The sequence below is a fragment of the Prosopis cineraria genome, unplaced genomic scaffold (assembly GCF_029017545.1).
Source record: "Prosopis cineraria cultivar Desert tree isolate PC_DT_omini unplaced genomic scaffold, ASM2901754v1 PC3, whole genome shotgun sequence".
In the NCBI taxonomy this organism is placed as follows: domain Eukaryota; kingdom Viridiplantae; phylum Streptophyta; class Magnoliopsida; order Fabales; family Fabaceae; genus Prosopis; species Prosopis cineraria.
The window spans coordinates 11,174,920-11,202,061 of record NW_026555334.1 but is presented as its reverse complement, the minus strand read 5'-3'; the positions used below and the strand labels follow the sequence as shown (position 1 = coordinate 11,202,061).

The 27,142-nt window shown below is 32.8% G+C and overlaps 4 protein-coding genes across 8 annotated transcripts; all 4 read left to right on the top strand.

The window, feature by feature from the left end:
- The first annotated feature begins 3,990 nt into the window (after nucleotides 1-3,990).
- Nucleotides 3,991-10,403, top strand: LOC129304882 (bifunctional riboflavin kinase/FMN phosphatase-like). 2 transcript variants are annotated; one of them, XM_054944717.1, is made up of 11 exons: nucleotides 3,991-4,214; nucleotides 4,859-4,989; nucleotides 5,401-5,587; nucleotides 6,812-6,942; nucleotides 7,031-7,100; nucleotides 7,207-7,272; nucleotides 8,589-8,743; nucleotides 9,104-9,199; nucleotides 9,574-9,725; nucleotides 9,810-9,893; nucleotides 9,973-10,403. In XM_054944717.1, exons 2-11 carry the CDS (start codon nucleotides 4,902-4,904, stop codon nucleotides 10,096-10,098), a joined length of 1,155 nt encoding a protein of 384 aa, XP_054800692.1. In that variant the 5' UTR covers nucleotides 3,991-4,214; nucleotides 4,859-4,901; the 3' UTR covers nucleotides 10,099-10,403. The 2 variants fall into 2 exon arrangements, with proteins under 2 accessions (XP_054800692.1, XP_054800691.1); XM_054944716.1 differs by lacking the exons at nucleotides 3,991-4,214; nucleotides 4,859-4,989 and having other exon boundaries at nucleotides 5,483-5,583.
- A 2,496-nt stretch (nucleotides 10,404-12,899) lies between these two features.
- Nucleotides 12,900-14,541, top strand: LOC129305394 (putative FBD-associated F-box protein At1g61330). The gene is made up of 3 exons (XM_054945430.1): nucleotides 12,900-13,820; nucleotides 13,909-14,073; nucleotides 14,194-14,541. Exons 1-3 carry the CDS (start codon nucleotides 12,900-12,902, stop codon nucleotides 14,539-14,541), a joined length of 1,434 nt encoding a protein of 477 aa, XP_054801405.1.
- A 5,466-nt stretch (nucleotides 14,542-20,007) lies between these two features.
- On the top strand, nucleotides 20,008-21,291 carry LOC129304544 (F-box protein At1g61340-like). Of its 4 annotated transcripts, none has more exons than XM_054944228.1 (4): nucleotides 20,008-20,178; nucleotides 20,345-20,486; nucleotides 20,594-20,668; nucleotides 20,760-21,291. In XM_054944228.1, exons 1-4 carry the CDS (start codon nucleotides 20,174-20,176, stop codon nucleotides 20,988-20,990), a joined length of 453 nt encoding a protein of 150 aa, XP_054800203.1. In that variant the 5' UTR covers nucleotides 20,008-20,173; the 3' UTR covers nucleotides 20,991-21,291. The 4 variants fall into 4 exon arrangements, with proteins under 4 accessions (XP_054800203.1, XP_054800204.1, XP_054800202.1 ...); XM_054944229.1 differs by having other exon boundaries at nucleotides 20,328-20,486; XM_054944227.1 differs by having other exon boundaries at nucleotides 20,038-20,100; nucleotides 20,328-20,486.
- A 1,137-nt stretch (nucleotides 21,292-22,428) lies between these two features.
- LOC129307165 (F-box protein SKIP27-like) lies at nucleotides 22,429-23,854 on the top strand. The gene is made up of 4 exons (XM_054948047.1): nucleotides 22,429-22,571; nucleotides 22,765-23,028; nucleotides 23,127-23,201; nucleotides 23,293-23,854. The coding sequence occupies exons 2-4, from the start codon at nucleotides 22,846-22,848 to the stop codon at nucleotides 23,485-23,487; spliced, it is 453 nt and encodes a 150-aa protein (XP_054804022.1). The 5' UTR covers nucleotides 22,429-22,571; nucleotides 22,765-22,845; the 3' UTR covers nucleotides 23,488-23,854.
- The last annotated feature ends 3,288 nt before the right edge of the window (nucleotides 23,855-27,142 follow it).

Below are 27,142 nucleotides of genomic sequence, written 5' to 3'. Positions count from 1 at the left end.
CTTGGTCTTACGGATGAGTGGGGAACAAAGAACAATTATGATCTAGTTTTGTATTGTTTTGAGATACAATTCATCCTGTTATGTGTTCTTGACATTTCTGTTGGCTGATAAAAATTATCACTAATCTCTCTTTGAGATGAAAAATAAATAAGCAATGAAATCATTAATATTGAAAGCTCTGTTTGTTGATGGCGTTGAAACCAAATACCTTGCTTTCTTCATGAATCATTGTTGTGTGCATTGCGACGATTTACCTCTATTTTTATAGAAAGTTAGTAGTTTATTAGATGTTTCTTCCCTTGGCAAGCTTTTAGATTTCTTAGTTTGAGAAGGCTGGATAGACAAAATAATGCGCATTTCTCACAATTAGAGTTGTACTTTTTGGTTGGTGAAATGGTGGCTTATCTGTTTTACTTTGCAGTATGAAACAAGCAAATCAATCATATTGCTGATTTCATGGAAATTTGCGACAATAGTTTGATATAGAACTTTATGCCTAGAGATAATACACCATGATGCTCTCAGATTCTAAAATTTGGAGCAATTAATTTTATTAGTACAGCCTGCTTACATCTGTCTTGACTCGAACTTAACGAAGTGAGTGTTGAAATGTGTTAGTGAAATATTTATGCATAGACGAGGATATGCCTCGAGTGGAAATGCGATTATAAGTTGTGTTACGTTATTGTATTATAGTTTCAAGTATGTTGATTTACTTACATTGTCTATAGCCTTCGAGTTGTGCCTATCATTTATAGCCTTCGAGCTGCGTCTGTTATTCATGGTTTTGAGCTGTGCCTGATATTCGTGGCTTTAAGTTACACCGGATCTATTACTTTACCTTATTGACCATGCGTCTATGCTTGTTCCTTATGGTCTCCGAGCTACACCGAATTGGTGATTTACCCATATGGATTGTGTGTCCATGATAAATAACTTGTGTTGTATGGATTCCCCTAAAGGCACTTTTTTTATAAGAAATGTGTTTTTTCTTCTCAAAATTCTCATTTTTGAAGAGAAATTCTTATTCTAAATCTTGGATGAGTTGATCCTAGGATTTCTATTACAAAGTCTATTTTATTACTATAATGAGCTCAAAAATGTTCCACACACTTGTTGATTATATTATTTCTGCAATTTATGTTGTGGTATTGTGTCGGTAAACATTTATCCATGTTTGTGTTTATGTATTTGAAGTGCTTTAGATAATCTATATTATTAAGGTATTATCCTCTCATCTTGAGAAAGTAAACATGAATATATTTGTATTGTAATCATTTCAGTAAGAGCCTTACTATGGAACATCATTTAATTATTCGTATGCCAGAAAGTAGGAACGTTGATCTCCTTTGTTCGCATTACAGAAGGGACCCTCTACTTGTTGGAAATTTGTATTTCTTGTTATGATAAACTTAAATTATTGTTTTGTTGTTTCTAATAGTTGCTCCAAATACCGGGCAAGATATACACCTTTTTATTTTTATTGTTTAATTGTTTTAAATAGTTTTATCTAACTCCTGAAGGAGATTTAATGAAAATCTTTCAAAAATCAATGAGAATTATAATGTCATTTGATGTTATACCATGAAGGTATAAACCCCCCCCCCCCAAATTGCAATAAGGAGTACACACACATAATGATTAGACTTATGAAGTAAGGTTACCCTTGTATTACTGGTCACACTTGGTATTGTGGGCATGATAATATTAATTTTAGTATTGTTATTTCATTGTTGTTTTGTAGTTAACAAGTTATCTTAATTTTCATATATTGAAATTGATAAATCATGTTGTGTAAATATAGAATTTAATCGTTCTAAAACATATTTAAAATGTTTAAAACTAATATGTAAGTTTATTTAAAAGGTTTATATTTAAATAAATTTTGAAATAGATTTTTAGGTTAGATTAGGTTATGTTAGATTTTAGATAGACTCAAGCTTAAGTCATAAAAAATGTCTTTATATAGGTTTAAGGCTTAACTTAGGACTTTTAACTTATCACACAATCACACAGCTTAAGGTTTATTTGGTCAAAATCTAAATTAACTATTTATTTTCACCCCTAGTGAGATGTAATGGATACTGCCTTTAAAAATTAGTTATAAAGAAAATGAGAAGGCAGGGAAAATAAATAAATCAATCTGCACATGAACAGTTAATAGAATATTCATTTCAAATTTTTTCTTGTATTCTCTCTGTTTTTTTTTTTTTTTAACTCAACAATTTAAACCCCTACGTATGTCCGAACAGGCAAACACACACCCCAGCACATGTTCAAACCAGTGACCTCATGAAGGCGAAGTGTTTTGTGCCACTAGATCCAAGAGGTCTTTGGTGTTCTTGGCAGAAGCGTTGCTCTCAACCTCTTATCTCATGTTATGTTTTCTTTTCTTCAGTTTCTCAAACCTATCTTTTCATACTCGACTTCCTCATGCCTTTGCTCTTAGCGTCTCGTCTCTTACTCTGCTCTCTTTTCTTCACGATCTCAGATAGGCTAGTTGACAAACTTTGAGAAGGTTTGGAAAGTTGTCTAGCCTAGTTGGTGAGTCTGTTTAACTGATCCAAATTTTATCCGGGATTTGGAGTTGTATAATCCGACTTTTCTCATAATGTGAACCAAACCATGGTTTTGATAAAAATCTCTAAACACCCCCATTTTCTCATTATCAATTATGTGTACCCAAACTCCGTTATATACTTTATGCTACTTGAGCTAGCTTATTAATTTCATTTTTTACTATATTCTATTTACTATGTGTCAAAATTTTCACCTGCCAAACGTATCCCTGTATTATGTGTCTCGTGAATCAAATCCTTCGATCTCCAGCTAGTGTGCACGTCTCTCATCTCTCTCATGTATTGTGTTTGTGTATGTTAAATTCAGAGTCGGATTCCCTCCATGGTCATTCTGCTGAGCGATAATGAATTTTGGATCATTCAAATTTAATTTAAAAATTTTTATTTTTTATTTGTATTTATTAATAAAAGTTATAAATTAGAGGTTCAAACTTTGAATTTAAATCTTGGTATATGTAACAATTTAATTAAGAAAAATTTATTCATTATTCTCAATACTTTTAAAAGATATTATCGCCATAGTCTATCATTATAGTTGTTAAAAAATAAGAATTATAAATAACTATAAAAAATTTTAATAAATTTTCTTGATCACCATTTAAATTAAATTTAGACTGTTTAGGTTAGTGATCAAACATATTTATTATTTTTAATAATTTTTGTTTAATACATAAAAAATGAAAAAAGATGTTGAACTTTGATGGTTCAAATTTCACTATTCCTTAACGGAACAACATTGGAGGGCCGTAAAATTCACCTCCCGCCTCCCATCTCTATCAAGCATATTAAATGGATTACTATTATATATATTTTATTTATATTACAAATATTACATTTTAATTTGTGTATATGTGTGTGTTAAATAATTATATAAATATTAAATGGATCGATGCTATATATATTTTGTTTATTAAATAGATCAAAACAAAATTAATAATATGATGAGTAACTTCATCAATATCAATATTTAAATAATTATTGTTTTCCTTTCTTTTTTAAAAATATTTAAATTATAAAACTTTTGTTTTTTTATAATTTACAGATTTGAAATTAATTTTAATTAAAATTATTCAAACATCTTCAATTTTCACATATATAAGTTTAGAAAATAACATCTAAATATAATCATGTTATAATATAATATAATTAATTATATTTAAAATCAGTTATATTAATTAATTTTTTTATAATCAATTGTCTCCCACGGATATTCAAACTGTAAACGCTTTTCCAAACCATGTTCTAGTGGTAATTGCTTCCTGGTTTTTCGCTATCATTTTTCTTCTTTTTGTCGTTGAACAATTTTTCCTAACTTTTAAAGGTTAGGAATTGTATGCAACTGGTTAAAAAAATGTTGGAGGGGGTAATGTGGGGGGTTTTTTTTTTTTTTTTTTTTTAATTCTTTTTTTAAAATGAGAATAGGACATTCTCTTTGCCTGATGGCGTGCTTCAGATTTGGAGAGGGCTTCCGGACGCGTCCATGGGATTTGTTGCACTCGGGTTCTCTCAGGTCTCAACCAGAAAGTTGGTAGTAGATGATATTCTGTCTCAGTCATAATTCTGAACAAAGTTCGCAGCATTGGAATCTCGTGATTGATAGAAATCTGGCCTCCAGCACTTCCTGATGTTCCTACAGTGAGTGCTTTCACTTTCGATATTGTTTGTTGTTTCTGGACGATACTTCCGTGTTCCGCATCCAATTTTAAGGTTCAAGTGTAGTCGATGTTTCTGTCTACGGGCGGTTTTATTTGTAAAAATTTTGCGTATCTCTGAATGGTTTTTAGGATGTAGGATATTCGCAATTTGGTTGTGCAGTGTATTGGAATTCAGTTCTGTAATCATAATGTAGCTTTTTTACTTGGGTTAGAAGTCCTATTTGATAATTTGGCTACGTTTTCTTTCCCTGATTGTATTGCAACCCAATTAACCTGTGTAAACTTAGCTGCAAGATTATCTTTCATGGTGGAATAGCGTGGATTTTTTTAGAAATAAATTGTTTAATTTTTTTTTTCTTTTACATCTATAGGGTTCAGTGGGTGAAAATCTTGTGATGTAATTGTGAAAGACGATCATGTGACTGCAGGAACCATTATCAATATTAATGGGTAGCTCTTGATAATGCTATTTTGGTGACACTGATCAGCAAGGAAATTCGTAACAGCTAATGTTGGCAGTAAAGGGAGCCAATTTCCTGTATATGAATTATTGGACTGTGTTTGGAATTTATAAGTGTCATTATACCACTGCCATTGGTTAATCTAAATTCTTTTCTGTTTCAGGATCCTCCAATAGGAGCATTGTCTCTCAGCATTAGATAGTCCTATGGCTGAGAAAATGTCTATAACCGAGTCTTTAAAGAAATTAGTAAGATGTGTTATCCTTGATTTGGATGGCACCTTGCTTAACACAGGTCAGTTGCTGCTTGCTAATTTTAATTATAACTGTAAACAAGTCGTTATATTATTCTTACATTGTATGATCAGTGCTTGGATTTGGTAGCTTCGTCCTCTTCCTATTTTTCATTTGGGGAGGGGTGTTGAAGAGGTATCCTTTCAGTTTACTGGTTCCTGTCTTCAGAAGCAATTATTGATTTGAAGTTCTTAAAACAATTTATTTCGCAGAAAGTCTCACAAGTCCTTCTATTCTCTACACTGAGGCTTAACATTAGCATACAATTCATAAGGACTTCTGTTGATTACATTTTTCTTTGCACCATTGACGTTGACATAGAATCAAGTAAATTGGTGCTTTTTTTTTTCTTGTTGGTGTTCTGTTATTTGTTAAAGAACACAAATGATTCATTATTGTGATTTGATGACAGATGGCGTCATAGGTGAAGTCTTAAAAGTTTTCCTAGGTAAGTATGGAAAGCAATGGGATGGAAGGGAAGGTCCTAAAATAGTAGGAAAGACACCATTTGAAGCTGCTTCTGCAATAGTGGAAGATTACGGTCTTCCTCAACAAGTGAATTTCTTTCTGGAATTTCACCATTTTTTTCTGATCAGTATGTAGCTATTTTTCCACTGTTTATATACATTTCATCGACCAAATATATGATACCATACAATTTGTAATTTAAATTTGTGGTGCTTGATGCTGCCAGTTAACATTGTGTTAAAAAGTTTTACTTATCCTTTAAGAACAATGTAAGGGATTGAAGTTAAAATTCTGTTGTTGCGTATGTTAAGACAGGCTTGTAAGATTAAAATGTATAGTGTTTTCTTTATCAGCTTTCATCTTGATTACTGACTTCAAAATAAAAGGACTTCACTCTGCCAGATTTTAATCCTTACCTTTCTGATGCCTCCCATGGGCAGTTCATTTATGTGAATATTTGATGTAAGTGAGGATGCCCTACTACTCCATAAATTTCTGAAATTCACTTTAAGTTCACCATATCTCATCACCTTAGAAAACTTCGTAATACCTATGGTATCAAAGTCTCTAAACAATTTTCTAAATCTTTGTTGGGCTGGAAACTTTGCTGCCATGTGTGTGTATCAGATTATTGTTGCCCATATTTTTCTCTCTTTATTAACTCTCTGCACTAGGAATAGTTTGAGATATGAGTGTAATTGGCCCCCATTATCCAGGGTTGATTTACTTTTGTACTTGCTAGCATAGAAGACAAGCGAAGTAAATGTTCGGGAACAAGCTAGAATATCTTCCTAAACTTCATTATGCATGATTCAAATAAAGCATAATTTCCTTGATAGGCAACCTAAGTTTTGTCCTGCTCTGCATGTTGATAACCTGTGAATGGTCAATTCTACCTTTGTTTTCATTAAAATTCCTTTCTTCTCTTTGGTTGTAATTTGCACTTCTTTACCTTCAGATGTAGCAGAACTCATCTAGTGGGATAAAATTTTTTGTTGTTGTTGTTAGCTTCAGATGTTCTTGCTGTGAAAATGTTACTGTTTCTTAAAACTGGAGATGGACCTTGAGCTAAAATGAAAAGATACCACTCAAAAAATATACTTGCTTTTTTGCTCTGATGTTCTTAGTCTTGAATATGCCTGGTTTATGACCTTTTCCTTCAATCATGTTAGTATTTTTTTAGAAAATAATTTGTAGCTTTCTATTAAAGGGGCTCTCAAGGACTATGCTATATCTGTCATTAACTTCTAGATGTAAGATATTGCAGTTCAACTGGTAGATCCATTTACATGGTTCATAAACTTGTTTCTCGACTATTGGGTACTTTTCTTAAGTTTCTTCTATTCTTATTTTAGGTGGTGCAATATCAAAGCACTGCCTGGTGCCAATCGGCTGATTAAACATTTGAGGAATCATGGTGTTCCAATGGCCTTGGCATCAAACTCTCCAAGGGAAAGCATAGAAGCCAAAATATCTTACCATGATGGTTGATTTGTATTTAGAAACCTTTATCTTATTATGCTCTGTTTTTTCAGTGGGTGTTCATAGTCTTTTTTTCCTTTCTTTATATGTAGGATGGAAAAATTCTTTCTCTGTTATACTTGGTGGCGATGAAGTCAGAACTGGGAAACCTTTTCCTGAAATGTGAGATACAATGAAGTCTTTTTCATACTTGTGCATTTGATTTAGGGTTATTTGTCTCTGATTATTTTCCTTATAAACTTTCAAATATTTTGCTTAATTGTGTCAGATTCCTTGAAGCTGCTAAGAGGTTAAATGTTGACCATTCCAGCTGTCTTGTCATTGAGGACTCTCTGTAAGTTGCTTTATTCTTGGTTTTTTCCTAGTACGAATTTCCACAGATGATTTCCTGTTCTTGCTTCCTCTCCTTTTCTTCAAGGTACCCTATTGATTGGAATAGAGGTCACCCCCCTTCTTTTCTTTTCTCTCTTTTGTTACTTGCACTTCCTAATAGTTTAAACTTTAAAGACAGTTGTCTATACCAAAATAATAATAACACAAAATTTAAGAAAGATGTTGATAATATAAAGGTGACCTCTCCTCTCCCTCCCGGTCCCTGGTTAAAAAAAAAAAAAAAAGAGTTTATGAATCACTCGCCCCCTAGTAGTTCTGGTTGGGATTTTGTAGCCTAGTCATCACAACTTCAAGTTGATGATCTGCTTAGGTGAGATGTTTGGCTGTCAAATAAACTCCTATTGGCTGAGGGATACTTTTGTGTTCATGGCTTGGCCAGCCAAAATGACATGACTGTCAAATAATGTTTTTTTTTTTTTTTTTAGGTTTCTGATTCCGTACTTGCATCTTGTGCATGAAAAAGTTGGGGGTAGGAGGGAAAAATGGTAACCTGGGTGCAACAAAATTTTGGGCTTGTGATTGAATTTTGAGAAACATTATATTCTTTTTGCATTACAAAATTTTTTCATAATCTCAACCAGGGAAAAATGGTCAAACCTGAATTACCATGTTCTATTATTTATATTATGATTTGCTCTTTCCCCTGATAACTCCTTGTTTATCAATCAATTATGATCATGGCTTCTTGTAACAGCAAGTGCACAAATTTCATCCAAAGAGTCCCATGATTTATGCCCCAATATTTTCTCTATATGCTTTTTCTGTACAATTGTCGGCATTTTATTTCCTGTTTCATTCATCCTTAGTGCTCATCTATTTTCCTGATTTTCTTGCCGGTTTGTCTTGAGTGGCTGTTTTCTGTGGCTCCACCTCTATAGATACATGTATGTGTTGTCTGTCGCCAAATCAATATGATAAAACGCTTCATATGATAATTGGACTAATATTTGTCTCCAAAACTTAGTCTGTCACAAAGAATTATTCCAGCACTTGTCTGTGGCATATCTTTGCTGTTAACATGACATACGAGTATTTTAACTGTTAAATTCTGATTATGTTTGGGTGAAGCCTTTCTACTGTGATCTATTATGGTTGTGTTTTGCATATTTAAGGCTTTCACTCTGGGATTATTGAAGAGAGCTTGATTATTTTTTGCAAGGTTTTCATAAAGGAATTTTCATGCTAAAGTTGTTTCTGTGGAGACTGTTGTTATTCTTCATATCTCTTTCTAAGCACGTGTATATTTGGCTACTTCAGACCTGGTGTCGCTGCAGGTAAAGCTGCTGGAATGGAAGTAATTGCTGTACCGTCACTTCCTAAACAGTCCCATCTCTACACTGCTGCAGATGAGGTGATCAATTCCCTACTTGATTTACACCTTGAAAAGTGGGGTCTGCCTCCATTCGAAGACTGTAAGCACCAAAGACCTTACATTGTCCTTTTTATATGCATTATTTTTATTTTTGCCCTGTCCTTTTTTTGGCAAAAGTACCTTTCTTATCCAGAGGTTTGACCTCCTCAGCTCCTTACAAAGTCTACATACAACCTGTATCTAGAAAAGAGTCATCATCCTCTTCTCTGGCGCCCTTCCTACCGTACTTGCCTACAACATTGGATGTTATTAGCATTCTGGAAGACACTGAAGAGTTTTGGTGCCAGTTGACACTAAACATTGGGGACGAGAAAGATCCCTCACACCCCCCCCCTCCCCAAAAAAAAAAAAAAATTGGGTATGTCATTCACATTTGAGCTAGTATTCTGAATTTTTGCAGGGGTGGAAGGTACTTTGCCAATAGATCCTTGGTGTATTGGTGGTCCTGTTATCAAGGGATTTGGTCGTGGCTCAAAGGTACTGGGGATCCCTACAGGTTTGTAAAACACTTGAAAAATTTTTGTTCTAGAAGTGTCTGTGTCTTCTTGGTGTTTCTGGATTGAAATTGAGCTATACATCTTTACTATTGTAAATGATATTATGACATAAAACTTAAAAGTGGCAAATCACAAATCGATTAAATCTAACATACTGAGAAGTTTTATGCTTGTGGCCATTCTGTTTTGTGGGTGCTTGTTGAGACCAAATCTAACCTACTGATAGGTTTTATGCTTGTGGCCATTCTGTTCTGTGGGTGCTTGGAGAGACCATGAATTTTTTTTCCCCCATTTGCCCTGTGAAGTATTTGGACTATACTATCTTGATTTTGTTTATTAACGTACTATAGTATTTGGCACACTGCTTTTCCAGCTAATTTGTCAACTGAGGGCTATTCAGATCTCCTTATGGAACATCCTGCGGGTGTTTATTTTGGTTGGGCTGGATTATCTGCTAGAGGTGTTTATAAAATGGTCATGAGCATAGGCTGGAATCCATATTTCAACAACAAGGAAAAAACTATAGTAAGTGCCTTGTGACCGACACACCACCACCTGTATCTTTACCTTTTTTCCTAAGATTTTTCTTATGATGCGTTTGTGATGTAGGAACCCTGGTTACTTCATGACTTCAATGAGGATTTCTACGGGGAAGAACTGCGGCTTGTTATTGTTGGTTATATACGTCCTGAGGTACTTTAAGTGTTCTTGTCATGCTTGTCCTAGTCATTCTTTCATGGTTTCACTGAACTTCAGGTATGATGAATGATAGGCCAATTTTCCATCCCTTGAGAGCCTGGTAGCTAAGATTCATGAAGATGGTAGAATTGCTGAAAGAGCCCTTGATCTTCCCTTGTATTCAAGTCACAAGAATGATCCGTATTTGAGAAGTACATAGCTGATATGGTGGGGATCATTCATGCCTTCACGGGATTCACGAGATTAATTCTGTTAAATCTCTGGGCCAGAATCCTTTGAGCTCTCAGATTTTATTGCCCCAGAAAGCCTGATATTTGGGATACAATATTTATTCTTATTTGGGATATAATGTTGATTTATTCTTAGTTTTAAAATTTGTTTCTTCTGCTCTCTAAACTAAATCATATCAAACTGTTGGTATGTCATGCTCATTAAATTGCAATATGATGTGTGAAACATGCATATATGCCCAGAAATAAATAAAAAATCACTTGATTTGGCTTCCATGATTTGACTTTCTTATGGGTGCTGGTTTTACCTGTTGGGATATTTTAAATCAGCTCTTGGCAAAATTGAGTGTAAGAAATAATGTGAAGGACTATTTTTTTTTTAAAAAAAAAAGAAGAATAAAAGAGAACTTCCACCCCCATGAGATAATATGGAGGTTGACCAAAGTCATAAGACTAAAAAAAAAAATCATTTACAAGCTATTTCAGCTATTCTATCGGTATGCTGTGCAAATTCCCTAGAATGCCAGCTAGAGGAAAAAGTTTATTCTTTAAAATCAATAATTAAAGGTTGAATTAGATTTTGTCTATTGTTAAACTTATTTTAATGAATTTTTATTGATTGATAAAATATCATTGCTTTGATAAAAGACGATGTAGCCCATTGTCACCACCTCTTTTCCGATAAAAGTAGTTTCAAGAAAATTTGCTTTTGAGATGTTTGACTCCAATTTTCAAAAGTAGTTTTGCAATTGGATAGCCTTTTGCAAGTATGTTGTTGGGTTCTACCAAAAAAAAATGCCTTGGAGAGAATGTTCTGACTAATTTTTGGGTACAAAGCTTGGCTCTATATTTTGTTTTGGGCACTATATTTTGTCATGGCACTAAATCTACGTTTCCAATTTAGGAGGGCTTGTTTAGGTTTATGAAAGGATTTTTGGGTTTAAAAATTAGGCCCATTTGATTTTCTTACTTGGCAAATACAAAAGGATTGTGTCAATTTAAAAATAATTAACTAACATATTGCAGGAAATGCATTATATTTTTTGATGGAGAGAGTATTTTGTTACTTCCTCCATTAAAAAATATAAAAATTTTTTTGAGGAGTTATACATTAAAAAATATAAAGCATTTTTAATCTTTTAATGTATAATTGTTATCTTTTTTAAAAAAATATCTCTGTTAAATAAATTATTTTATATTTATTTTTGGGTGAAACACCCTGTTAAAGAATGGTAAATATAAAAAAAAAATTAGTTAGTCTTAAGACAAGTAACTACTTTATTAGGTAATAAGATTCGGTTAAAAATATCTTATATTTTTTAACAAAAAGAATATGTATTATGTCTTTTAAATTTAAAGTTAAACAATTTTAAGGAAAAAACAACAAATCCAAATTTAAATTATTTAAATTTAAATTGTTTTAAAAAGGGTGCTAAAAGCAATATTCTACATTTGAAATAAGTAGAGAAACAGACACTAACCTTTCTTGGATTATCAAATTATAAGACAGCTTTATAAGTTTATTAGTTTTTTTAAAAGTATTAAATTATTTATATTGTTAAAATTTTGATTTGAAAGTTTGAACAGTGGTAAAAAAAATACCAAGGGACGCTTAGTTAACTAGTTGAAAGAGTTGGAATCAATTAGCTTATCCTTGAATTTTGAGTTCGAATCTTGATATATGCATTTGTCTTAAATAAATATGTAAAAGTCATCTTTTGAAATAATTATGAAAACATAATTGATAATAATGGTTTCACATATTGAGGTTTTAGATTAATTTGGGCATGTAGGAAGTGATAATATCTCATGCCAAGTTATCAAACTACGGAATTGCCCGGGGGGGGGGGGGTGAAGAAATATAAGTAAAGTGGGTATTTCTAGAATAGGAATATAAATAAAATCCAAGTAAAGGGGCTAAATCTAGAATTTGGATATACATTTACATGATTCAGCTTTTCGTCCCCCAAGAGACAATAATTCAATGTCTCGTACAAGAAAACAAGGTTACCAAAAAAGAAAAAAAAAACATCGTCAAGTAATTATGCTACTATGTTTGCATCTCACCAGCTTCACTCATTGAGTAAATATTTTTGACCAAAAATAAAAAATTCATTGACAATAAATTTTTCAGATTCTGCATCAGTTCTAAAGCATTTAATACAATAGTAAAAGGAAGCCACCGATGAAATTTCAAAATCACCCCACCAGAAAAAGCTTGCCACAAACAAACAAACAAACAATATATTATCCGCTCTGTAGCAAATTCAATTTTGGCGCATGCAAAAACTCCAAGTCAGCTTCAAAAATACAAAACTTTTTTATATTCCTTCTATACTAAACAATATATATTAATATCAATATACATAATAAAATCTATAATAAGATACATTATTCACGAATTATGTACAATATGAAATAATTCATTTCTCTGATTGTGTACAATGCACGCAAAAACGTGTTTGATATGAACACCAGGTATTCAGTAATTTATCGTTGGTCCACAGAAATGACAGATAATTAAGGTACGTTACTACTGGCTTTTTTTATCTCACCAACCCCTAGGGAGGATCAATGAATCTGCAAAAGCCCGTAATTAATATTGTTTCTATACACACAAACAAATCCAGGTTTTATTTTTCTCAAAAGAGAAAATAATCCAACGCCACCACCTTTCCTCACAGGGTGTATATATAACTTCTCATCTCATCTCTTCTTCCTCATCACTATTCTTTCCGTCCCTTTCATTGTGAAGTGAGAAAAATCGAAAATGAGTCGTCAACCTCAAAAGAAAATCACAAGTGAGAGTGATGAAATTGTGTATGGTCCTCCACCACCACCACCACCACCACCGCAATCATCTGTTGATTCTCAGCTTCATGGGGATCTTCTTGAGTACTTATTTTCATTCCTACCGATCAAAGATGCAGTACAGGTTGGTACTGTGTCGACCAGATTCAAGGAGGCCTGGCAAATGAATCGAAAGTTGCTGTTTGGCTCAGACTTTGCAGCAAGATTTAATCAACAAGAGCTCGTGGATTTGGTTGAACGAGTCTTCGAATTCCACAAGGCTCCAGAGATCCAAGCTTTCGTCTTGCACATTGATCCACAGGGAATAGAAGCTTTGATAGAGAAATGGCTTGGGATATGTATTCTTAAACGAATCAAAGAACTGGAACTCGAATTTTCCCAGCCTTTTCTTCTAAACTCTAATTTTCTCGACATCCGAACACTTGAAACCCTGAAACTCAACAACTGTGAAATCCAACTGCCACAATCCTTACCTGGCCTGAAATTCTTAAACATTATTGTTCTGGCAAGAATCCAACTCACTGAAAACCATCTCAAAACTTTGTTATCTAACTGTAAGCTTCTCAACACCTTAGATATATCAGAATGCCTGGGAATAAGTGTTATGGATATCTGTGCGAGGGACAATAGCAACTTAAAAACCTTAAAAATCGCTTATTGCCCTAGCCTGGAAGAGATCAACATCAATGTCCCAAGCCTGAAGTCCATATTTTATCGTGGGGCTGTGATTAGAATTCAATTTGAAAGGGCTTTACCATTGAAGGACGCATTCTTCAAATTTTATCCTTCCAGGGGATACTTGCTGTCTCACAAGGTCGATCGTCTGGTCCACGACCTCTTTTACGTCACTGTCCTCACAACCTCCAGTAATTTCATTGAGGTATATATATATATATATGATCCATCTATTTTACTTTCACATTTTTCAATTTGGTTGGGTATTTTAAATTTTGATTGTTTGTAAACAGCCATTGGCCCCGAGAGTTAGAGATGGAGAATATAGAGAAGCGTATTTTTGCTTAGCATTGCTGAAGGAGCTTCAGATAATCATGGAGGGAGGACTGTTTTGCAATCCATATGATATTGCTGTGTTTCTGAAAAGCTGTCCATGTTTGGAGACGTTGTTCATCGATGTGAGTCTTATTATATATCGCCATCAATCCATATAATATTTTATTTTATTTTTATTATTGTTAGTGGGTATGTAACTGTGTTAATAATTATTCATGTCATGATAATCACTGTGGTTGTAGCTGAATGGTTACAATTTTGAATGTGGATTGTACTGGAAACTGAATGAAAAACCTTTGCTGGACAAGTTCAAATATGGGTTCAATCGGCTGAGGTTCGTAAAGTTGATAGGATTTACGTTTGCACAGTATGAAATAGAATTGGTGAAGGTGCTGCTTCAGAAGTCTCAGAATCTGGAGGCTATGGTGTTCGTGCTGCCCAGGAACCACCGTACGAGGTTGGGTCGTGCCACAGATGCAAAATCTTATAACAAGCAATTTCGATCCTGGACTGTGTCAAAGAAAGCCAAAATGTTTCTGTACGAATCTCATAATGATCGAAGCATGTCTCCATCCCATTCAAAGTTTTAGTACTGATTGCTGATGAAGAAATGCATTCAACTGGGCTGCTTCTTGTGGGGATTTCTTCATTCCATCTTTATGCCTCAATAAGGAATGATAATATAATATAATAAATACATTAATTATATTAATGAAAGGCTTCGACTGTGTTCTTGTTCTGGTTTTGTACTGATGTTGTTATGATCAACTGTGTCGTGTGTTGAGCGTTGATGGTACTGTTCTAAATGTGTGTGTGTGTGTGTCATCTCTGTTGTGAACATGACTTGGCCTTTAATTTTCTGGAGCTATCAACAGAAAAACTAAAATTTAGCTTCAAGATCACAATTTTAAATCCGAGTGTCATCTAAAGTGCTTGTAATTTCTTGTTTATGTGTTGTGGATATTTGGATCATGGAGAAGGATATGATATGAGAGAGACGAGTGATTTACTTCTTCAAATTTTGATCACATTAATGCTTTTAAAAACTTACTCCATCCGCTTTTGAATATAAATATACAAGAGAATACCTTGTCACCCTGTGTTTCTCTATTTTTATTTATAAGCAAAACTATAAATTTTAAAAAATATTTATCATATTTTTTAAATAATCTTTCATAAAGTCAATATTTGTTTTATTAATTACAAGGATAATTTAGTTCAATTTTTTTAATTTCAGACATAATTATTACGAAGGAAAATTTCATTGAAAACCACTAGACAAAAGATAATACAAAAGAGAATATCCAAATTTCTGAAACTTCATTGCAAGTGTATAGTCCTAAATTAAAATAAAAATTCTGTAGGAAGTGACAAAATTCTATTGTAAGAGAAAAAAATTTAACAGGAAAAAAAGAACTATAAACATGTAGGATTATAAACAAGTAAAATAAGGCAATAAAAAATAATTTAAAGGGTAATTAATTAACAACATATAATAGAGACATGAGCAAGTCATGCTAATATCAAAGCAACAGTACTTGAAATTAATTCAAGTGAAAGTATTGAAATGAATAAGTAAAGTAGAACAATGAATAATAGTTTGAAGGATATTAAACCACATACAGTAGGGACACAAATAAATTGCACTAACATGAAAGCAATACTTGAAATTAATTCAAGTGAAAATATTATAATGAATAAATAAAGTATGATAATAAATAATAGTTTAAGAGAAAATGAATAACATATAGTAGGAACACAAACAAATCATGCTAGAGAATTTTAATAAGAACAATCTAGCCATTCTTTAGATAATTTCAATTTCAATTCAGTACCTTGAACTTGCAGTGCAGTTTCATAGATTCAAAGGTTTTTTTTTTTTTAATTATCTCTGGTCCAAGAATTTGCAGTAAAATTTTCCCTTATTATATAACCAATTTATATTTGAAAAGGAAGGGAGTACAATTCAAAGTACCAATTTAAATTGAAATGAGTATTACTCTCATAACTTTGGCAAGTAATTGGGATCAAATTTTAGTCTTTATATATATATATATATATATAGCAATTTAGTTTGAAGATGTCCTTAATATCCTTGGGGAAAAAAAAAAAACCTCTGTTGTTAGAGAATCTACTCGTTTGTATCGGGGAAAAAAAAAAAGAAAAGGTCTAACAATTCAAGGCGTTTTGTAAATTATAATAATTGTTGGCGTTTGTTCTATTTGAAACAAATCCCAAATCAGCACTAACACGAACACATACACACACAAAAAAGTCTATCTTGTCTTCTTCAGTAATAAGTAATAACCCCACGTTTTTCCCCCCTCATCTCTCTCTCTCTCTCTCTCTCTCTCTCTCTCTCTCTCTCTCACACACACACACACAAGTCATTCTTGTCTTCTCGACGAGTATTGATGGCTCTTTCTCTGTATCTCACACATTCACACAGGTCTATCTTGTCTTCTTGAAAATTAATGCCTCTCTCTCTCTCTCTCTCTCTCTCTCTCTCTCTCTCAAGCAGACACAAGTGTTTGTGTGTGCGTGTGTGTGTGAGAGTGAGTGAGCGATAGATGCACAAAATTCTGGCCCGACCAATCTAGACTGCCTCGAGGGATAAAGGCAATGCGCCCCTAAAAAAAAAAAAAAAAAGGTAAAGGATTTAATTAGTTATTTGGATATATTCATTTTTTTAAATCAAATCGTCTGGATGTCGAATTGGATTAGTTACTTCCTTTTCCAATGGATCGTATACATTCGACTTTTCCGATTTAATGCATATCATCATTAAAGGAGAGAAATAATTTCGTTTATTTTTATTTTAATTTTTTAATCCATTTGATTCCCATCCTTTCTAGTTCATAAGAACAGGACTTCACAATTTTGCTCATTCCACACTCAATCCATTTTAAAACACGTGCTTTAATTAGTTGATTTTTTCAGCCTTTTTTTGGGTCAATTTTGATTAAATGTATTCAAACGATGTGGAGGATAAATTTAATTTAACACACTTACCTTATATAGATATATATATATATATATATATTATAATTTAATAATAGAAAAATTATATGCAAGGAAAATCTATGATACATTTTAATTGGTTTCCATATTTTTCCAATTGGCTCAAGTTCATTTATTTAGTTAATGGGCTTTAAATTTTGTGATTATTGTTCGTACAAATTTTATATTAAATTATAAATATAAAATAAAAGCAATTCTTTTCTAATATAAGTAAAGTGTTGGCGTGAAATAGCTGAGTCACTTCAAGTGCATCGGCATGCCAAAGAAGCAGATCTTCCAGTGTGTTGCTGACAAAATAATATTATTATAAGCTAACAAAATCACATAGTTCTTGCAGCGGGGTGATGCTCTGTGTGTCGATCTTGATGATTGAATTATCTAAAGTATTTGGTTTGAGTGTGGTTTCAGCACCATAATGCTCATCATTTGATGAGCATATGAAAAACCTGAACAGTCCAAATTTTAAGATTTTATTTTTATTTTATATTTATAATGAAAAATTATAGAATTTTAATAAATCTATCTTATTATCAATCTGAATAATACAAATTTAATCTATATAATTTAATTTAATATTAATTTTTTATAATTTTATAAATTAACTATTCAGTCATATTTTGGACAGTCTGGATTTAATAATAAATATGAGGTCTTAAAATGTAAAAATTAATGTCAAAATATACTTTAAATATTAAGTATTTTGAAATATTTCATAGATTAAAAATAATAAAAATATTATAATATAAATATTTTAAGTTTTATGAAATACCTATACTAATACGTCCAAATATGTAATATTTTAATATAAAATGATATAAAACATAAAAATTAATTAATATTTATTATATGTTATATATTTTTTAAAAAATAATTTTTTATTTGAATATTCACGTTCATAACGCGCAGGCCGCCTGGCCTTTACGGCCTAATAGGCAGCTGCTTAGGTCCCATTTTGTGCAAGACGCCAAGTATGTATAAATATCATCAGTATGCAAGGTTCACAGCATCATCATTATTCATTAATCAATATGTAGCAGGTTTGTAACAAAAGATGTGTTCAAGTAGGCTTCTGTTTTGCGTTGAATTTTTTTAATACATATTAGATTAATCTATATTTTAATATTATTGATATTCAATTTAAACAGTTTTTAGAGTATGAAAACTATTCTTGATTTTTTATTTGAAAAAAAAATCATTAAAACTTTGTACAAGTGTGAGTCAACTATATTACAAAATATATTGGATGAAACAGACATATTATCAGTTGAAAGTGTAAATGTTATATTTTTTTTTTTTAAGAAAAACACACATATCGGACCCTATAGTTGTAATAAGTTTTGGTATTGGTCATTATGACAAAAACATAACATCTATTCGACAAGCACTGAAATGACAAAATGAAAGGCACATTGAAACCTGTGGTTGACGATCAATTTCAGACGAAGATCATTTTGACGAGTTCTTAGTTCATGTCAAATGGTTCTCATCTGCAAGTTACTTATAACGTTTAATTAATCCTTCTTGTTTTTCTATTTCAATATGCCGAATCAGCATGCCACCTCATCAAGGTTTTAACATTTCAATATCCTCCTTGACTCCATTAGTAATATACACCCTTCATTCAAAAATATAAAACATTTTAAACTAAATTTCATCACCTAATAAAGTAATTATTTACTTTCAAATTAACCCTATCTTTCTATATTTATTCTCATTAAACACCCTACAATAAATATAAAGTTATTCATCAATAGAGGTATTTTTGAAAAAAATAATGATTACATTTCGAAAGACTAAAAATCCCTTATATTTTTAAATATGTAACTTCTCAAAAAATATCTTATATTTTTTAATACAGGAGTATCAATGTACTTAACACTATTAACACCGCATTATTATTTGTAAAAATATAACTTTAGTTTTTTATACTTTGCTCACATTTTGCTATTGGTCTTTCTACTATTTTGGTGTTTTTGATCCCCATATTTTTATTTTTTATTATTTTAAGTCTCTTTAGGATCTCTATATTTTGTTTATAAAAGGATATAAAACAATAAAAAATAAAAATATAGGAACAAAAAACATCAAAATAAAAATATAAGGATCAATAATAAAATGCAAGTAAAGTATATGAATTTAAAGATATGTTTTTCCTTACTATTCCTTTCACCATGTAAAATGCAGAAACATTGCAAATGAAAAAGTTATAGAGCCTAAAATAATAATAAAATATATAGAAACTCATATTAAAATACATCAAACCTATATGAATAATCAGTCATGTTTTCCAAATTTCTTTTATTAAAAACATCAAGCGGTGATTTTGCTACTCAAAAAGGTTGAAGATAATATAATAATTGGAGTTATATCATCCTCGGCCTCTCTCAGTTTTACTACTATGAAGAGAACTACAAGAACATCCTTATCAAAATGCTTATATGAAAAATTGCTTCAAGGAGAAAGTGTTCCTGGAGTGCCTATATATATATATATATAACTATAATAATTTGATCAAAAAATAAATAAATTATAGAATTTAATTCAAAATTAAAAAAATTATAAAGATTTGTGGATTAATTTCTTTATATTTTGGGAAAAAAAATTTCTGCTTTATAAGTAACGCACAGGGAAACAACGTTTATTTTTATATACAAAGAAACATAATTTCAAAAGTACTAGAATTAAAAAGACTTTGAAATTTTGGAGGCAAATAAAAAATTGGGGAGGCCGCGTACCTTCAAGTTTTAAAGAAAATTACAGTTATAATATAATATTACATGCGTCGATAATATAAAGTAAATATAAATATTTTATTTCCAACTAATTAATTCAGGTTGGCTCATAAAATAATCAGAGTCAAGATTCAAAATGAAATTTCATAAATTACAAAATATAATTATTATATTTCACTAAAAACTTATTTTCCTTTTCATTTTAAAATTAAAATTTCATTCTTCATTCTAAATGCTATTTTCAGATTTAAAAATAGCGCGCAAAGCAAATTGCGCCTTCAAATCGAGTCGCGTAGCTTATAAGGCAATTCTGGTTTCCCTTCTCGCAGCAAGCAGAAATTGAATCTCTCCAGTCTCTATTGAACCCAGGAGACGATGAGCTCTATTCCAAAACGAGTTCGGATCCTGTCTCATTGATTGCAATTTCCTTTTCATTCTTTCTCGGGAAAAACTTTATTCCAGTCTCGTTATGCGGTTTGAGTTTTTGCTCTGAATACATCTCTGATAATTAATAGTACTGTATTATGTTGTATCTTAGCTTGGAACAACTAGAATTTACAGAAAAATGAGTGTTCTGGTTTTGATTCTTGTGAGTGAATTGGCCTTTGATTATGTGACTCAAGGGTTTGAGGCTTAGCAGGAAGAGGATTGCGATTCCAGACAATGTAGAAGCTTCTCCGCCCGATTCGAGTTCAATGACTCCGTTGAAGAGAATGCCTAACGACACACCCTCTCTCAACTGCGAAATGTCTCGTCTCGAAGCTCTGCCTCATCACATTCTGGTAATAGTAATGAACAAATCAAGTTCAGGTTTGATTGTGTTTTGCATTGTTGCGAGCCTGCCATGGATAGTTTTAAATTTCTTTTTGCTTTGATTCTGAAATCGCAGGTAAAGATTTTGTGTGGGGTCGATCATGAAGACTTGGAGAAGCTTTATCACGTATCCAAAACAATAAAAGAAGCAGTGAGTATCAACAACGCTGTTCGGTTCATGTTAATTGCGATTGAATTATTTAAAGCGTCTGATTGGTAACTTTTGGTTACTGCAATTTCAGGCCCTTATTGCGAAGCAATCTCATTTTGAGTTTGTCACCCCAAAGAAGAACACTTTTGCTATTTTTTCAACTCCGTTTGAGATGGAAGATGAATATTTCTTAGCACCATTGAGGAAATGTGAGTCAAGACTTAGTGGGAGGAACCTAGCTCACATAACCGTTGCCTTATTTGCTTCCCCGGCCGAAGAGAAGTGGCCCAGAAAACAGCAGTCCATTGATCAGAAAGTTTAGGGTTGTGGATCTATGTGCAGATAAATGGATAGATTGAATCTCTTGTTTTTAGATTACGTAGGAATATATTGGCGAGGATTTGAGATCTTTCGCAAATCTTCTCTGTTATTTTAGCCAGCCATATCTTCAAATCCTTCATTTGAAGATCGCGCTGCTTTTGCCTCTGCTTGTATATGTAGAGAGAGAGAGAGAGAGAGATCATGGAGATTTTGTTTGGAGGGCAATCTATTAAGAGACCCTTCTAGCCTGATAAATTTGAAAGTATATGCAGTTTCATTCTGTGTGCTCTTTGTACCTAATAGCTGATTCAACTTTCCTATTTTCTATGATTGAATTTAATTTGTCTATGTTATAGCTTTTTTCAATATCATTTTCCGCCATATATCATATTCTTTTGGAGTTGGTTTGATTGAGCAGAAGCTGTTATTTCCGTGGTCCATAAAACAGCTGTCTAATTAGTGAAACCTAATTAAAATCAAATTTAAATATAATATGTTAACAAATAAATTTTTGGAGCATATCAATATCAATCTAACCTGCATAATCTAAATCCCGAATAATGAAGGAAAAATAAACTACTTAAATTATAATCTACATTTTTTCTTCAAGTTTCTCTGTTTGATCCCTACCATAACAGAGATATCTTAATGCTCCCTCACTTTGACCATAGACCCACTTTTCCTAAGTATGAAAAATATATGCCGTTCGTGCGGTTCCATCACAGAAATATTCTTCTGTACTTGCTACTTTTGACGTAAGTTGACCCATTTTACTGCTTGGCAGCCCAAAAAAAAAAATTGACCCATTTTGCTTTACACGAAGGAAAAGAAAAGGTGAATAAAAAGACAAAAATAGGCCTAGGATTCGAACTATGGACCGTGTAAAAGCTGTACAAGAGTACTCCATAATAGCCGCCAGCCGTCTATTTAGAATTCTCCGTCAAAGCATGGTTGGGTTGGATCCACCCTGCCCATTAAAACTACCACCGGGCGGCTCGGCCCTTCAAATCTTCGTTCACCCACTTTAGCCATTCGCCATTGACTTTACACGTGTCGGAACTAAATTGCATCTCCCTGCTGTCAGGCGTGCTTTCACCGTCACGATATCTTCTCCCAGAACACATCCACGTACACGGGACGTGATCCAGAAGCTACCGACAAAGCCGACTCGGACCGACCAAAAGACCACGTCAGCTCCACTTGCCCACTACGCCCCCTCATTCCTCGCCACGTGTCCCATTACAACGGCTAGTTTTTTTTCCCTCTGTCCAATTTTTTAACCGCCAAAGCCATTGCCCATTAGGATTAACATAAACGCTTAACAGTAAAACAAACACGGCCTAGATTTTTTCTTGGAAAGTTCCCGCAGTTTCCTCACGCGTTTTTACAATTGATTAAAATTAAAAAGAAATAAACAAAATGCTGTCCCTTGTTGGCTGGAATTGAAATATAAAAGGTTCTTCTTCTTCCTTTTTGACGCAACTTGCGCAGTTAAAGAAGGCGGTTCCAGTTTCCCCTCTCGAAGCAAGCCGAAGAAGTCGAAGCTATCTCTCTTGTATCTAGCACCTCTAATCCAAAACAGGTTCGTATCCTGTCTTATTTATTGCGCGATTTTCTTTCCATTTTTTCTCCGGAAGAATAAAATCGTTTGAGGAAATTAGTTAATTGTTTCCCCAAATTGGATTTCACGGTCTCCTTACTGAGTTTGAATTTATGCTCTAGGTTTGTGCATTAAGTCTCTGATAATTAATACTCTTGTTGATTTCGTATTGCAGATTGGAACGACTAACTTTCACTCGGTGAAATTTGAGTGTTCTGCTTCTGATTCTATTTGAGTGAAATTGGCATTTGGTAAAATGGCTCTAGGGTTTGGGAGTTATACTCGATCACTTAGCAGGAAGAGGATTGTGGTTTCAACCGATGTAGAAGCTTCTCCACTCGATTCGAGTTCAGTGACCCCATTGAAGAGAATGCGTAGCGGGACATTCATTCTCAACTCTGAAAGGTCTCGTTTCGAAGCCCTGCCTCAGGACATTCTGGTGAGTACAATGAACAACTCAAGCTCGTGTTTGATTGTATATATCTAATTTATATCACGGGTCGTCTGACATTTCTCTGTTTCCTCGTTAAATCTCAGATAAGGGTTTTGTGCGGGGTAGATCATGAGGATTTGAAGCAGCTTTTCCAAGTATCTAAGACAATAAAAGAAGCAGTGAGTATCAATAACACTGTACTGTCAATGTGATTGATTTAATTGTTAATTAATGGTTCTAATTTGTAACTTATGTTTCTCGCTACTTTAGGCTCTTATTGCAAAGCAATGGCATTTTGAATATAGCACTCCGAAGAAGAAAACATTCGTTCTTCGAACTTCGATTGCGGTGGATGATGAAAATGAGATCCCTGAAATTGAAGCTCCAAATGCTCCAATGAGGAAATCTAAGTCAAGGCTAAGTGGGAGGAAGTTGTCTGACATCTCAGTTGCCTTATTTGCTTAGAGCACTGAGGTATCAGGTCAGGGAGTTCAGATTTTGTGTATGTAAATAGGTAGGTTGAATATGTTGGTTGTAGATTAAATAGTCATATATTAGAGAGGATAAGATCTCCTGGATCAGATCTTAGCTGATTTTACACTTAAAAGAAATCTTTCACAAGCCAGCCATATCTTCAAACCCTTCATTTGAAGATTGAGTTACTTTGGCTTGTCTTAATGTTTCAGTGTACAGGCAGAGAGAAAGAAAGATTGTGGGGATTTTGTTGGAGGGCAATCCAATACGAAGGCCCTTCTTGTCTGATAAATTGGGGAGTGTACGGTTGATTCTGCATGCTCTTTGTACCTAATAAACAATTCTAGTTTCCGACTTTTATGGTTGAACTTGTTCCTGGATACATTTTTTTTTTTTTGGAAGCATTTTTTCTGGATATGTCATTGAGAGCCGAAGATAGTATTTCGATGGAGTTTCATAAGAGAAATCGCTATTATTGTGCTAACAGTTCGTAATATCTATCTGCCTAATACTATAAAAAACTGAATATAAGTTGTAATTTTTTTTTTAGTTTGAGAAAAAAAAATTATAGGTTGAGAAAAATAGCTGTTATTTATTTGACCCAACTATTGCCTATCTGTCAAGTGACTTTCCAGCACTTAAATTCCTGTTAAAGTTCATTTATTTATTTACAATGGAAAAGATAAATGTGGTGCCTTGTCAATTGTGTAAGTCTATAGTCACAAAAAAATTTAAAATATATATCGTCATTGTTCTGGAATGCTCGGGATTTTCCTATGGAAGTGGTGTCATTCTTTTTTAGTCTTGCAAAAAGAAAATTGCTGTTATTTTCTTGAGACAGTACGGACATATCTCATGTATAATTATGCAAATTCTATGCGAAAAACTCGGGAAAAGATATGACGGTCAATTACCGGTACAAATGCCCCTAGTTTTAGGGTATACTGTTTGGGGATTTTGAATCGCTTCTTTGTATGATACACATTTGAGTTGACTTCCGATGTTTATGTTAATGGCTAATTTATCTTTTTTGAAATCAGAATTCTTCAAACCATTATTTATTTAATTCTTACAGTTTATAATTTTATTTTCTGACGCCAAAACAAAAATTACAAATGGGCTCCTTGGTTCAGAGAATCCAAGGCAAAGTGATCGTTTTTTGTTTTTTTCTGCGTGACATAAAAAAATAGCTTTTTGATTTTTTTTTATATAATTCTTTGTACGTACATAGGACCGGCCATTTTTGTCCTGATTCCATGGCTAATACTTGTGCATACATGGATATTAAATTTAAAAAATTTTCATGTTCCTCCTTGAAAAATTAGTGCAGCATTGTAGCAACTAGCAAGTGAGCCAAATGGTGTTTAGTATGAAAATTAGGGTTGACTTTGACTGGTTTAACCGTATTAATCTTTGAACTGGTTTGGTTAAATCTTTTTTATTAGTTTAATCATAGTTTATGTCACGCTCCAAAATTTAGAGAGTGACCGGCATAAGAGGTGAACTGTTTCACACCTCTCCATAATCCTTAAATTATAAGTTCACTCTATTTGAAAATGAAATCAAATTTATTTTAAAATTATAACACTTTTGACACTAATAATTATAACAAATTTTCAACATGTTCGTAGAAATTTTGACGGAACCTTTCCTTATAAATGTGATCTCTCAAAATTTTTACAATACATTAACGCAGTTAAAATGTCAAATAAATCAAGAGCTTAGCTCCTTTCAGTTGATAGATAGCATATATAGAAAAATAAAAATCTTAATTATAACTTATGTGGAGCACCTAACTATACTTTTTAAAAATAAAATAAAAATAAGGTACATAAATATTAATAATTACATCAAAAGAAAAATTTTAATCAATCCTCCACCTGTCTATAAGTACTTAAGGTCGGTAGTAGGATCAACGTCAACTAAGGCATCTGAGACAAAAATAATTTTTCAGTAAATAACGTTTCAACAATAAATAATTTAACATGAATAAAAAAAGTTTGAAATAACCATGTAATTTAAAGAGACAACAATTTCTATCAAAAGAAAATGTATAAACTTTAGAATAAAATGGCTCTATAAAATTTTGAATAAAATCTTGAACCATTAAACTACTATAGTAAATGATAATATCACTTAATTTTTAAGAAGTCATATAAATGAATTAAATACTTGTAAATAAATTACTAAACAAAAATTAATGGGATATAAAATCACCAAATAATTAGATTCATAATTATAGGGACTTATCAGAATAATTAACAAACGTGGACACACAATCCATGATGGTAACTAACCAAACGTGGTTTATGTCACGAAAACAAACGTGAATACTCAGTCCATGAGGGTAAGTAAACAAACGCGGTTGAAGTCACGAAACAAACATGGACATATAGCCCACGAGGGAATGCTAATCAAATGCAGCTTGAAACCACGAAACAAACATAAGTACGATGCTCACGAATAATCATCCCTTCGTTCCACGTGCGTTGGCCATCGCATGGAGTTAGCACCTCTTATAAACACCCTGTTAGCTAGGCATACCATGACGCGTCAAGGGCTAACGGAATTGCCGTTAGCAATCAGTGTTCTATATAAAGTCCCTTTTTAACCATTTTTAAACATATGAGAAAATCATCACTTTTAAGAGACAGTTCTTATTCTCAAAATCAAACTCGCATGAATACTTTTAAGCATTAAAATTTGCCAGAATCAAATTTTATATTCGGTGCTCATGCTTGTATTTTTTTAAATAAAAAAAATTTCAACGTCAAACTTGCATGAATCATTCTCTGTATCAATTCAATATTTGATAAAATAAAAATTTTATAATTAAAGATCAAACTTGACTTAATTGATCAAATAATATTTTAAATTTGATAAAGTTAATTTTTTAAAATAAAAAAATATTAATCAACAAATCTTCAGTATTAATACTATTAAAATAATTTTAAAAAAAAACATAGTATTTTAATAAAAAAAATAGTATTTTAGTAAAAAAATTGTTGATTGAAAAAAAAATCAGTTGAAACGCTGTACACTTACTTCAAATTCTCGAGAGATTAAATTTCACCGCAACTTCAATCAAACTCATTTTCCAAATACCCTTAGATCTCCATAGCACAGAGCAATGAGAAGGAGATGATTTAGATGGTTGAGCAGGGGAGAAGCAAAACTGAATGCAGCTCACAATAAAGGAAAGAAACCGGATCAATAGCACCGGTTGAAGCTCGCGACAGCACTGCCAATGGCTCCGACAACTGTGTTTCTCACCCATCCGTAACCCGAACATGAACGCTGAAGATAGAGCAGCTACCGAGGAAGACAGACAGAGATGGAGAGTGAGCAAGAAGGAGAAGAAATCACGCGAAGCATGAGAAGAAAAGGAAAGGGTAGAGCATCCCATGGCCACCAAAACGGCGATGTCACCAGACCACCCAGGAACAGGCAACGTTGCTGCTCGAAGGAGATCTTACAGCAACTATCATAGCAGACGAACAACAGCTGAGGAGACACGGTGGATAGAGGGAAGATGAGGATCGATGTTGGACAGAGGGAACAAACAGCAACCACCGGCACACCCACTTCGATATTGATGACAGCAGACAGAGGAAGATGGTGAACCAGACTTGAAGCTTCTCGAATA

Coding starts and splice junctions, on each gene's coding strand:
- LOC129305394 (XM_054945430.1), top strand. CDS start 12,900: ATGAGTCGTCAACCTCAAAAGAAAATCACAAGTGAGAGTGATGAAATT. Junction 13,821..13,908: donor CCTCCAGTAATTTCATTGAG/GTATATATATAT, acceptor GTTTGTAAACAG/CCATTGGCCCCGAGAGTTAG. Junction 14,074..14,193: donor TGGAGACGTTGTTCATCGAT/GTGAGTCTTATT, acceptor CTGTGGTTGTAG/CTGAATGGTTACAATTTTGA.
- LOC129304882 (XM_054944717.1), top strand. CDS start 4,902: ATGGCTGAGAAAATGTCTATAACCGAGTCTTTAAAGAAATTAGTAAGA. Junction 9,200..9,573: donor GGTACTGGGGATCCCTACAG/GTTTGTAAAACA, acceptor CTGCTTTTCCAG/CTAATTTGTCAACTGAGGGC. Junction 9,726..9,809: donor ACAACAAGGAAAAAACTATA/GTAAGTGCCTTG, acceptor TTTGTGATGTAG/GAACCCTGGTTACTTCATGA.
- LOC129304544 (XM_054944227.1), top strand. CDS start 20,080: ATGAGCTCTATTCCAAAACGA. Junction 20,101..20,327: donor TGAGCTCTATTCCAAAACGA/GTTCGGATCCTG, acceptor ATGTGACTCAAG/GGTTTGAGGCTTAGCAGGAA. Junction 20,487..20,593: donor CTCTGCCTCATCACATTCTG/GTAATAGTAATG, acceptor CTGAAATCGCAG/GTAAAGATTTTGTGTGGGGT.
- LOC129307165 (XM_054948047.1), top strand. CDS start 22,846: ATGGCTCTAGGGTTTGGGAGTTATACTCGATCACTTAGCAGGAAGAGG. Junction 23,029..23,126: donor CCCTGCCTCAGGACATTCTG/GTGAGTACAATG, acceptor GTTAAATCTCAG/ATAAGGGTTTTGTGCGGGGT. Junction 23,202..23,292: donor CTAAGACAATAAAAGAAGCA/GTGAGTATCAAT, acceptor TCGCTACTTTAG/GCTCTTATTGCAAAGCAATG.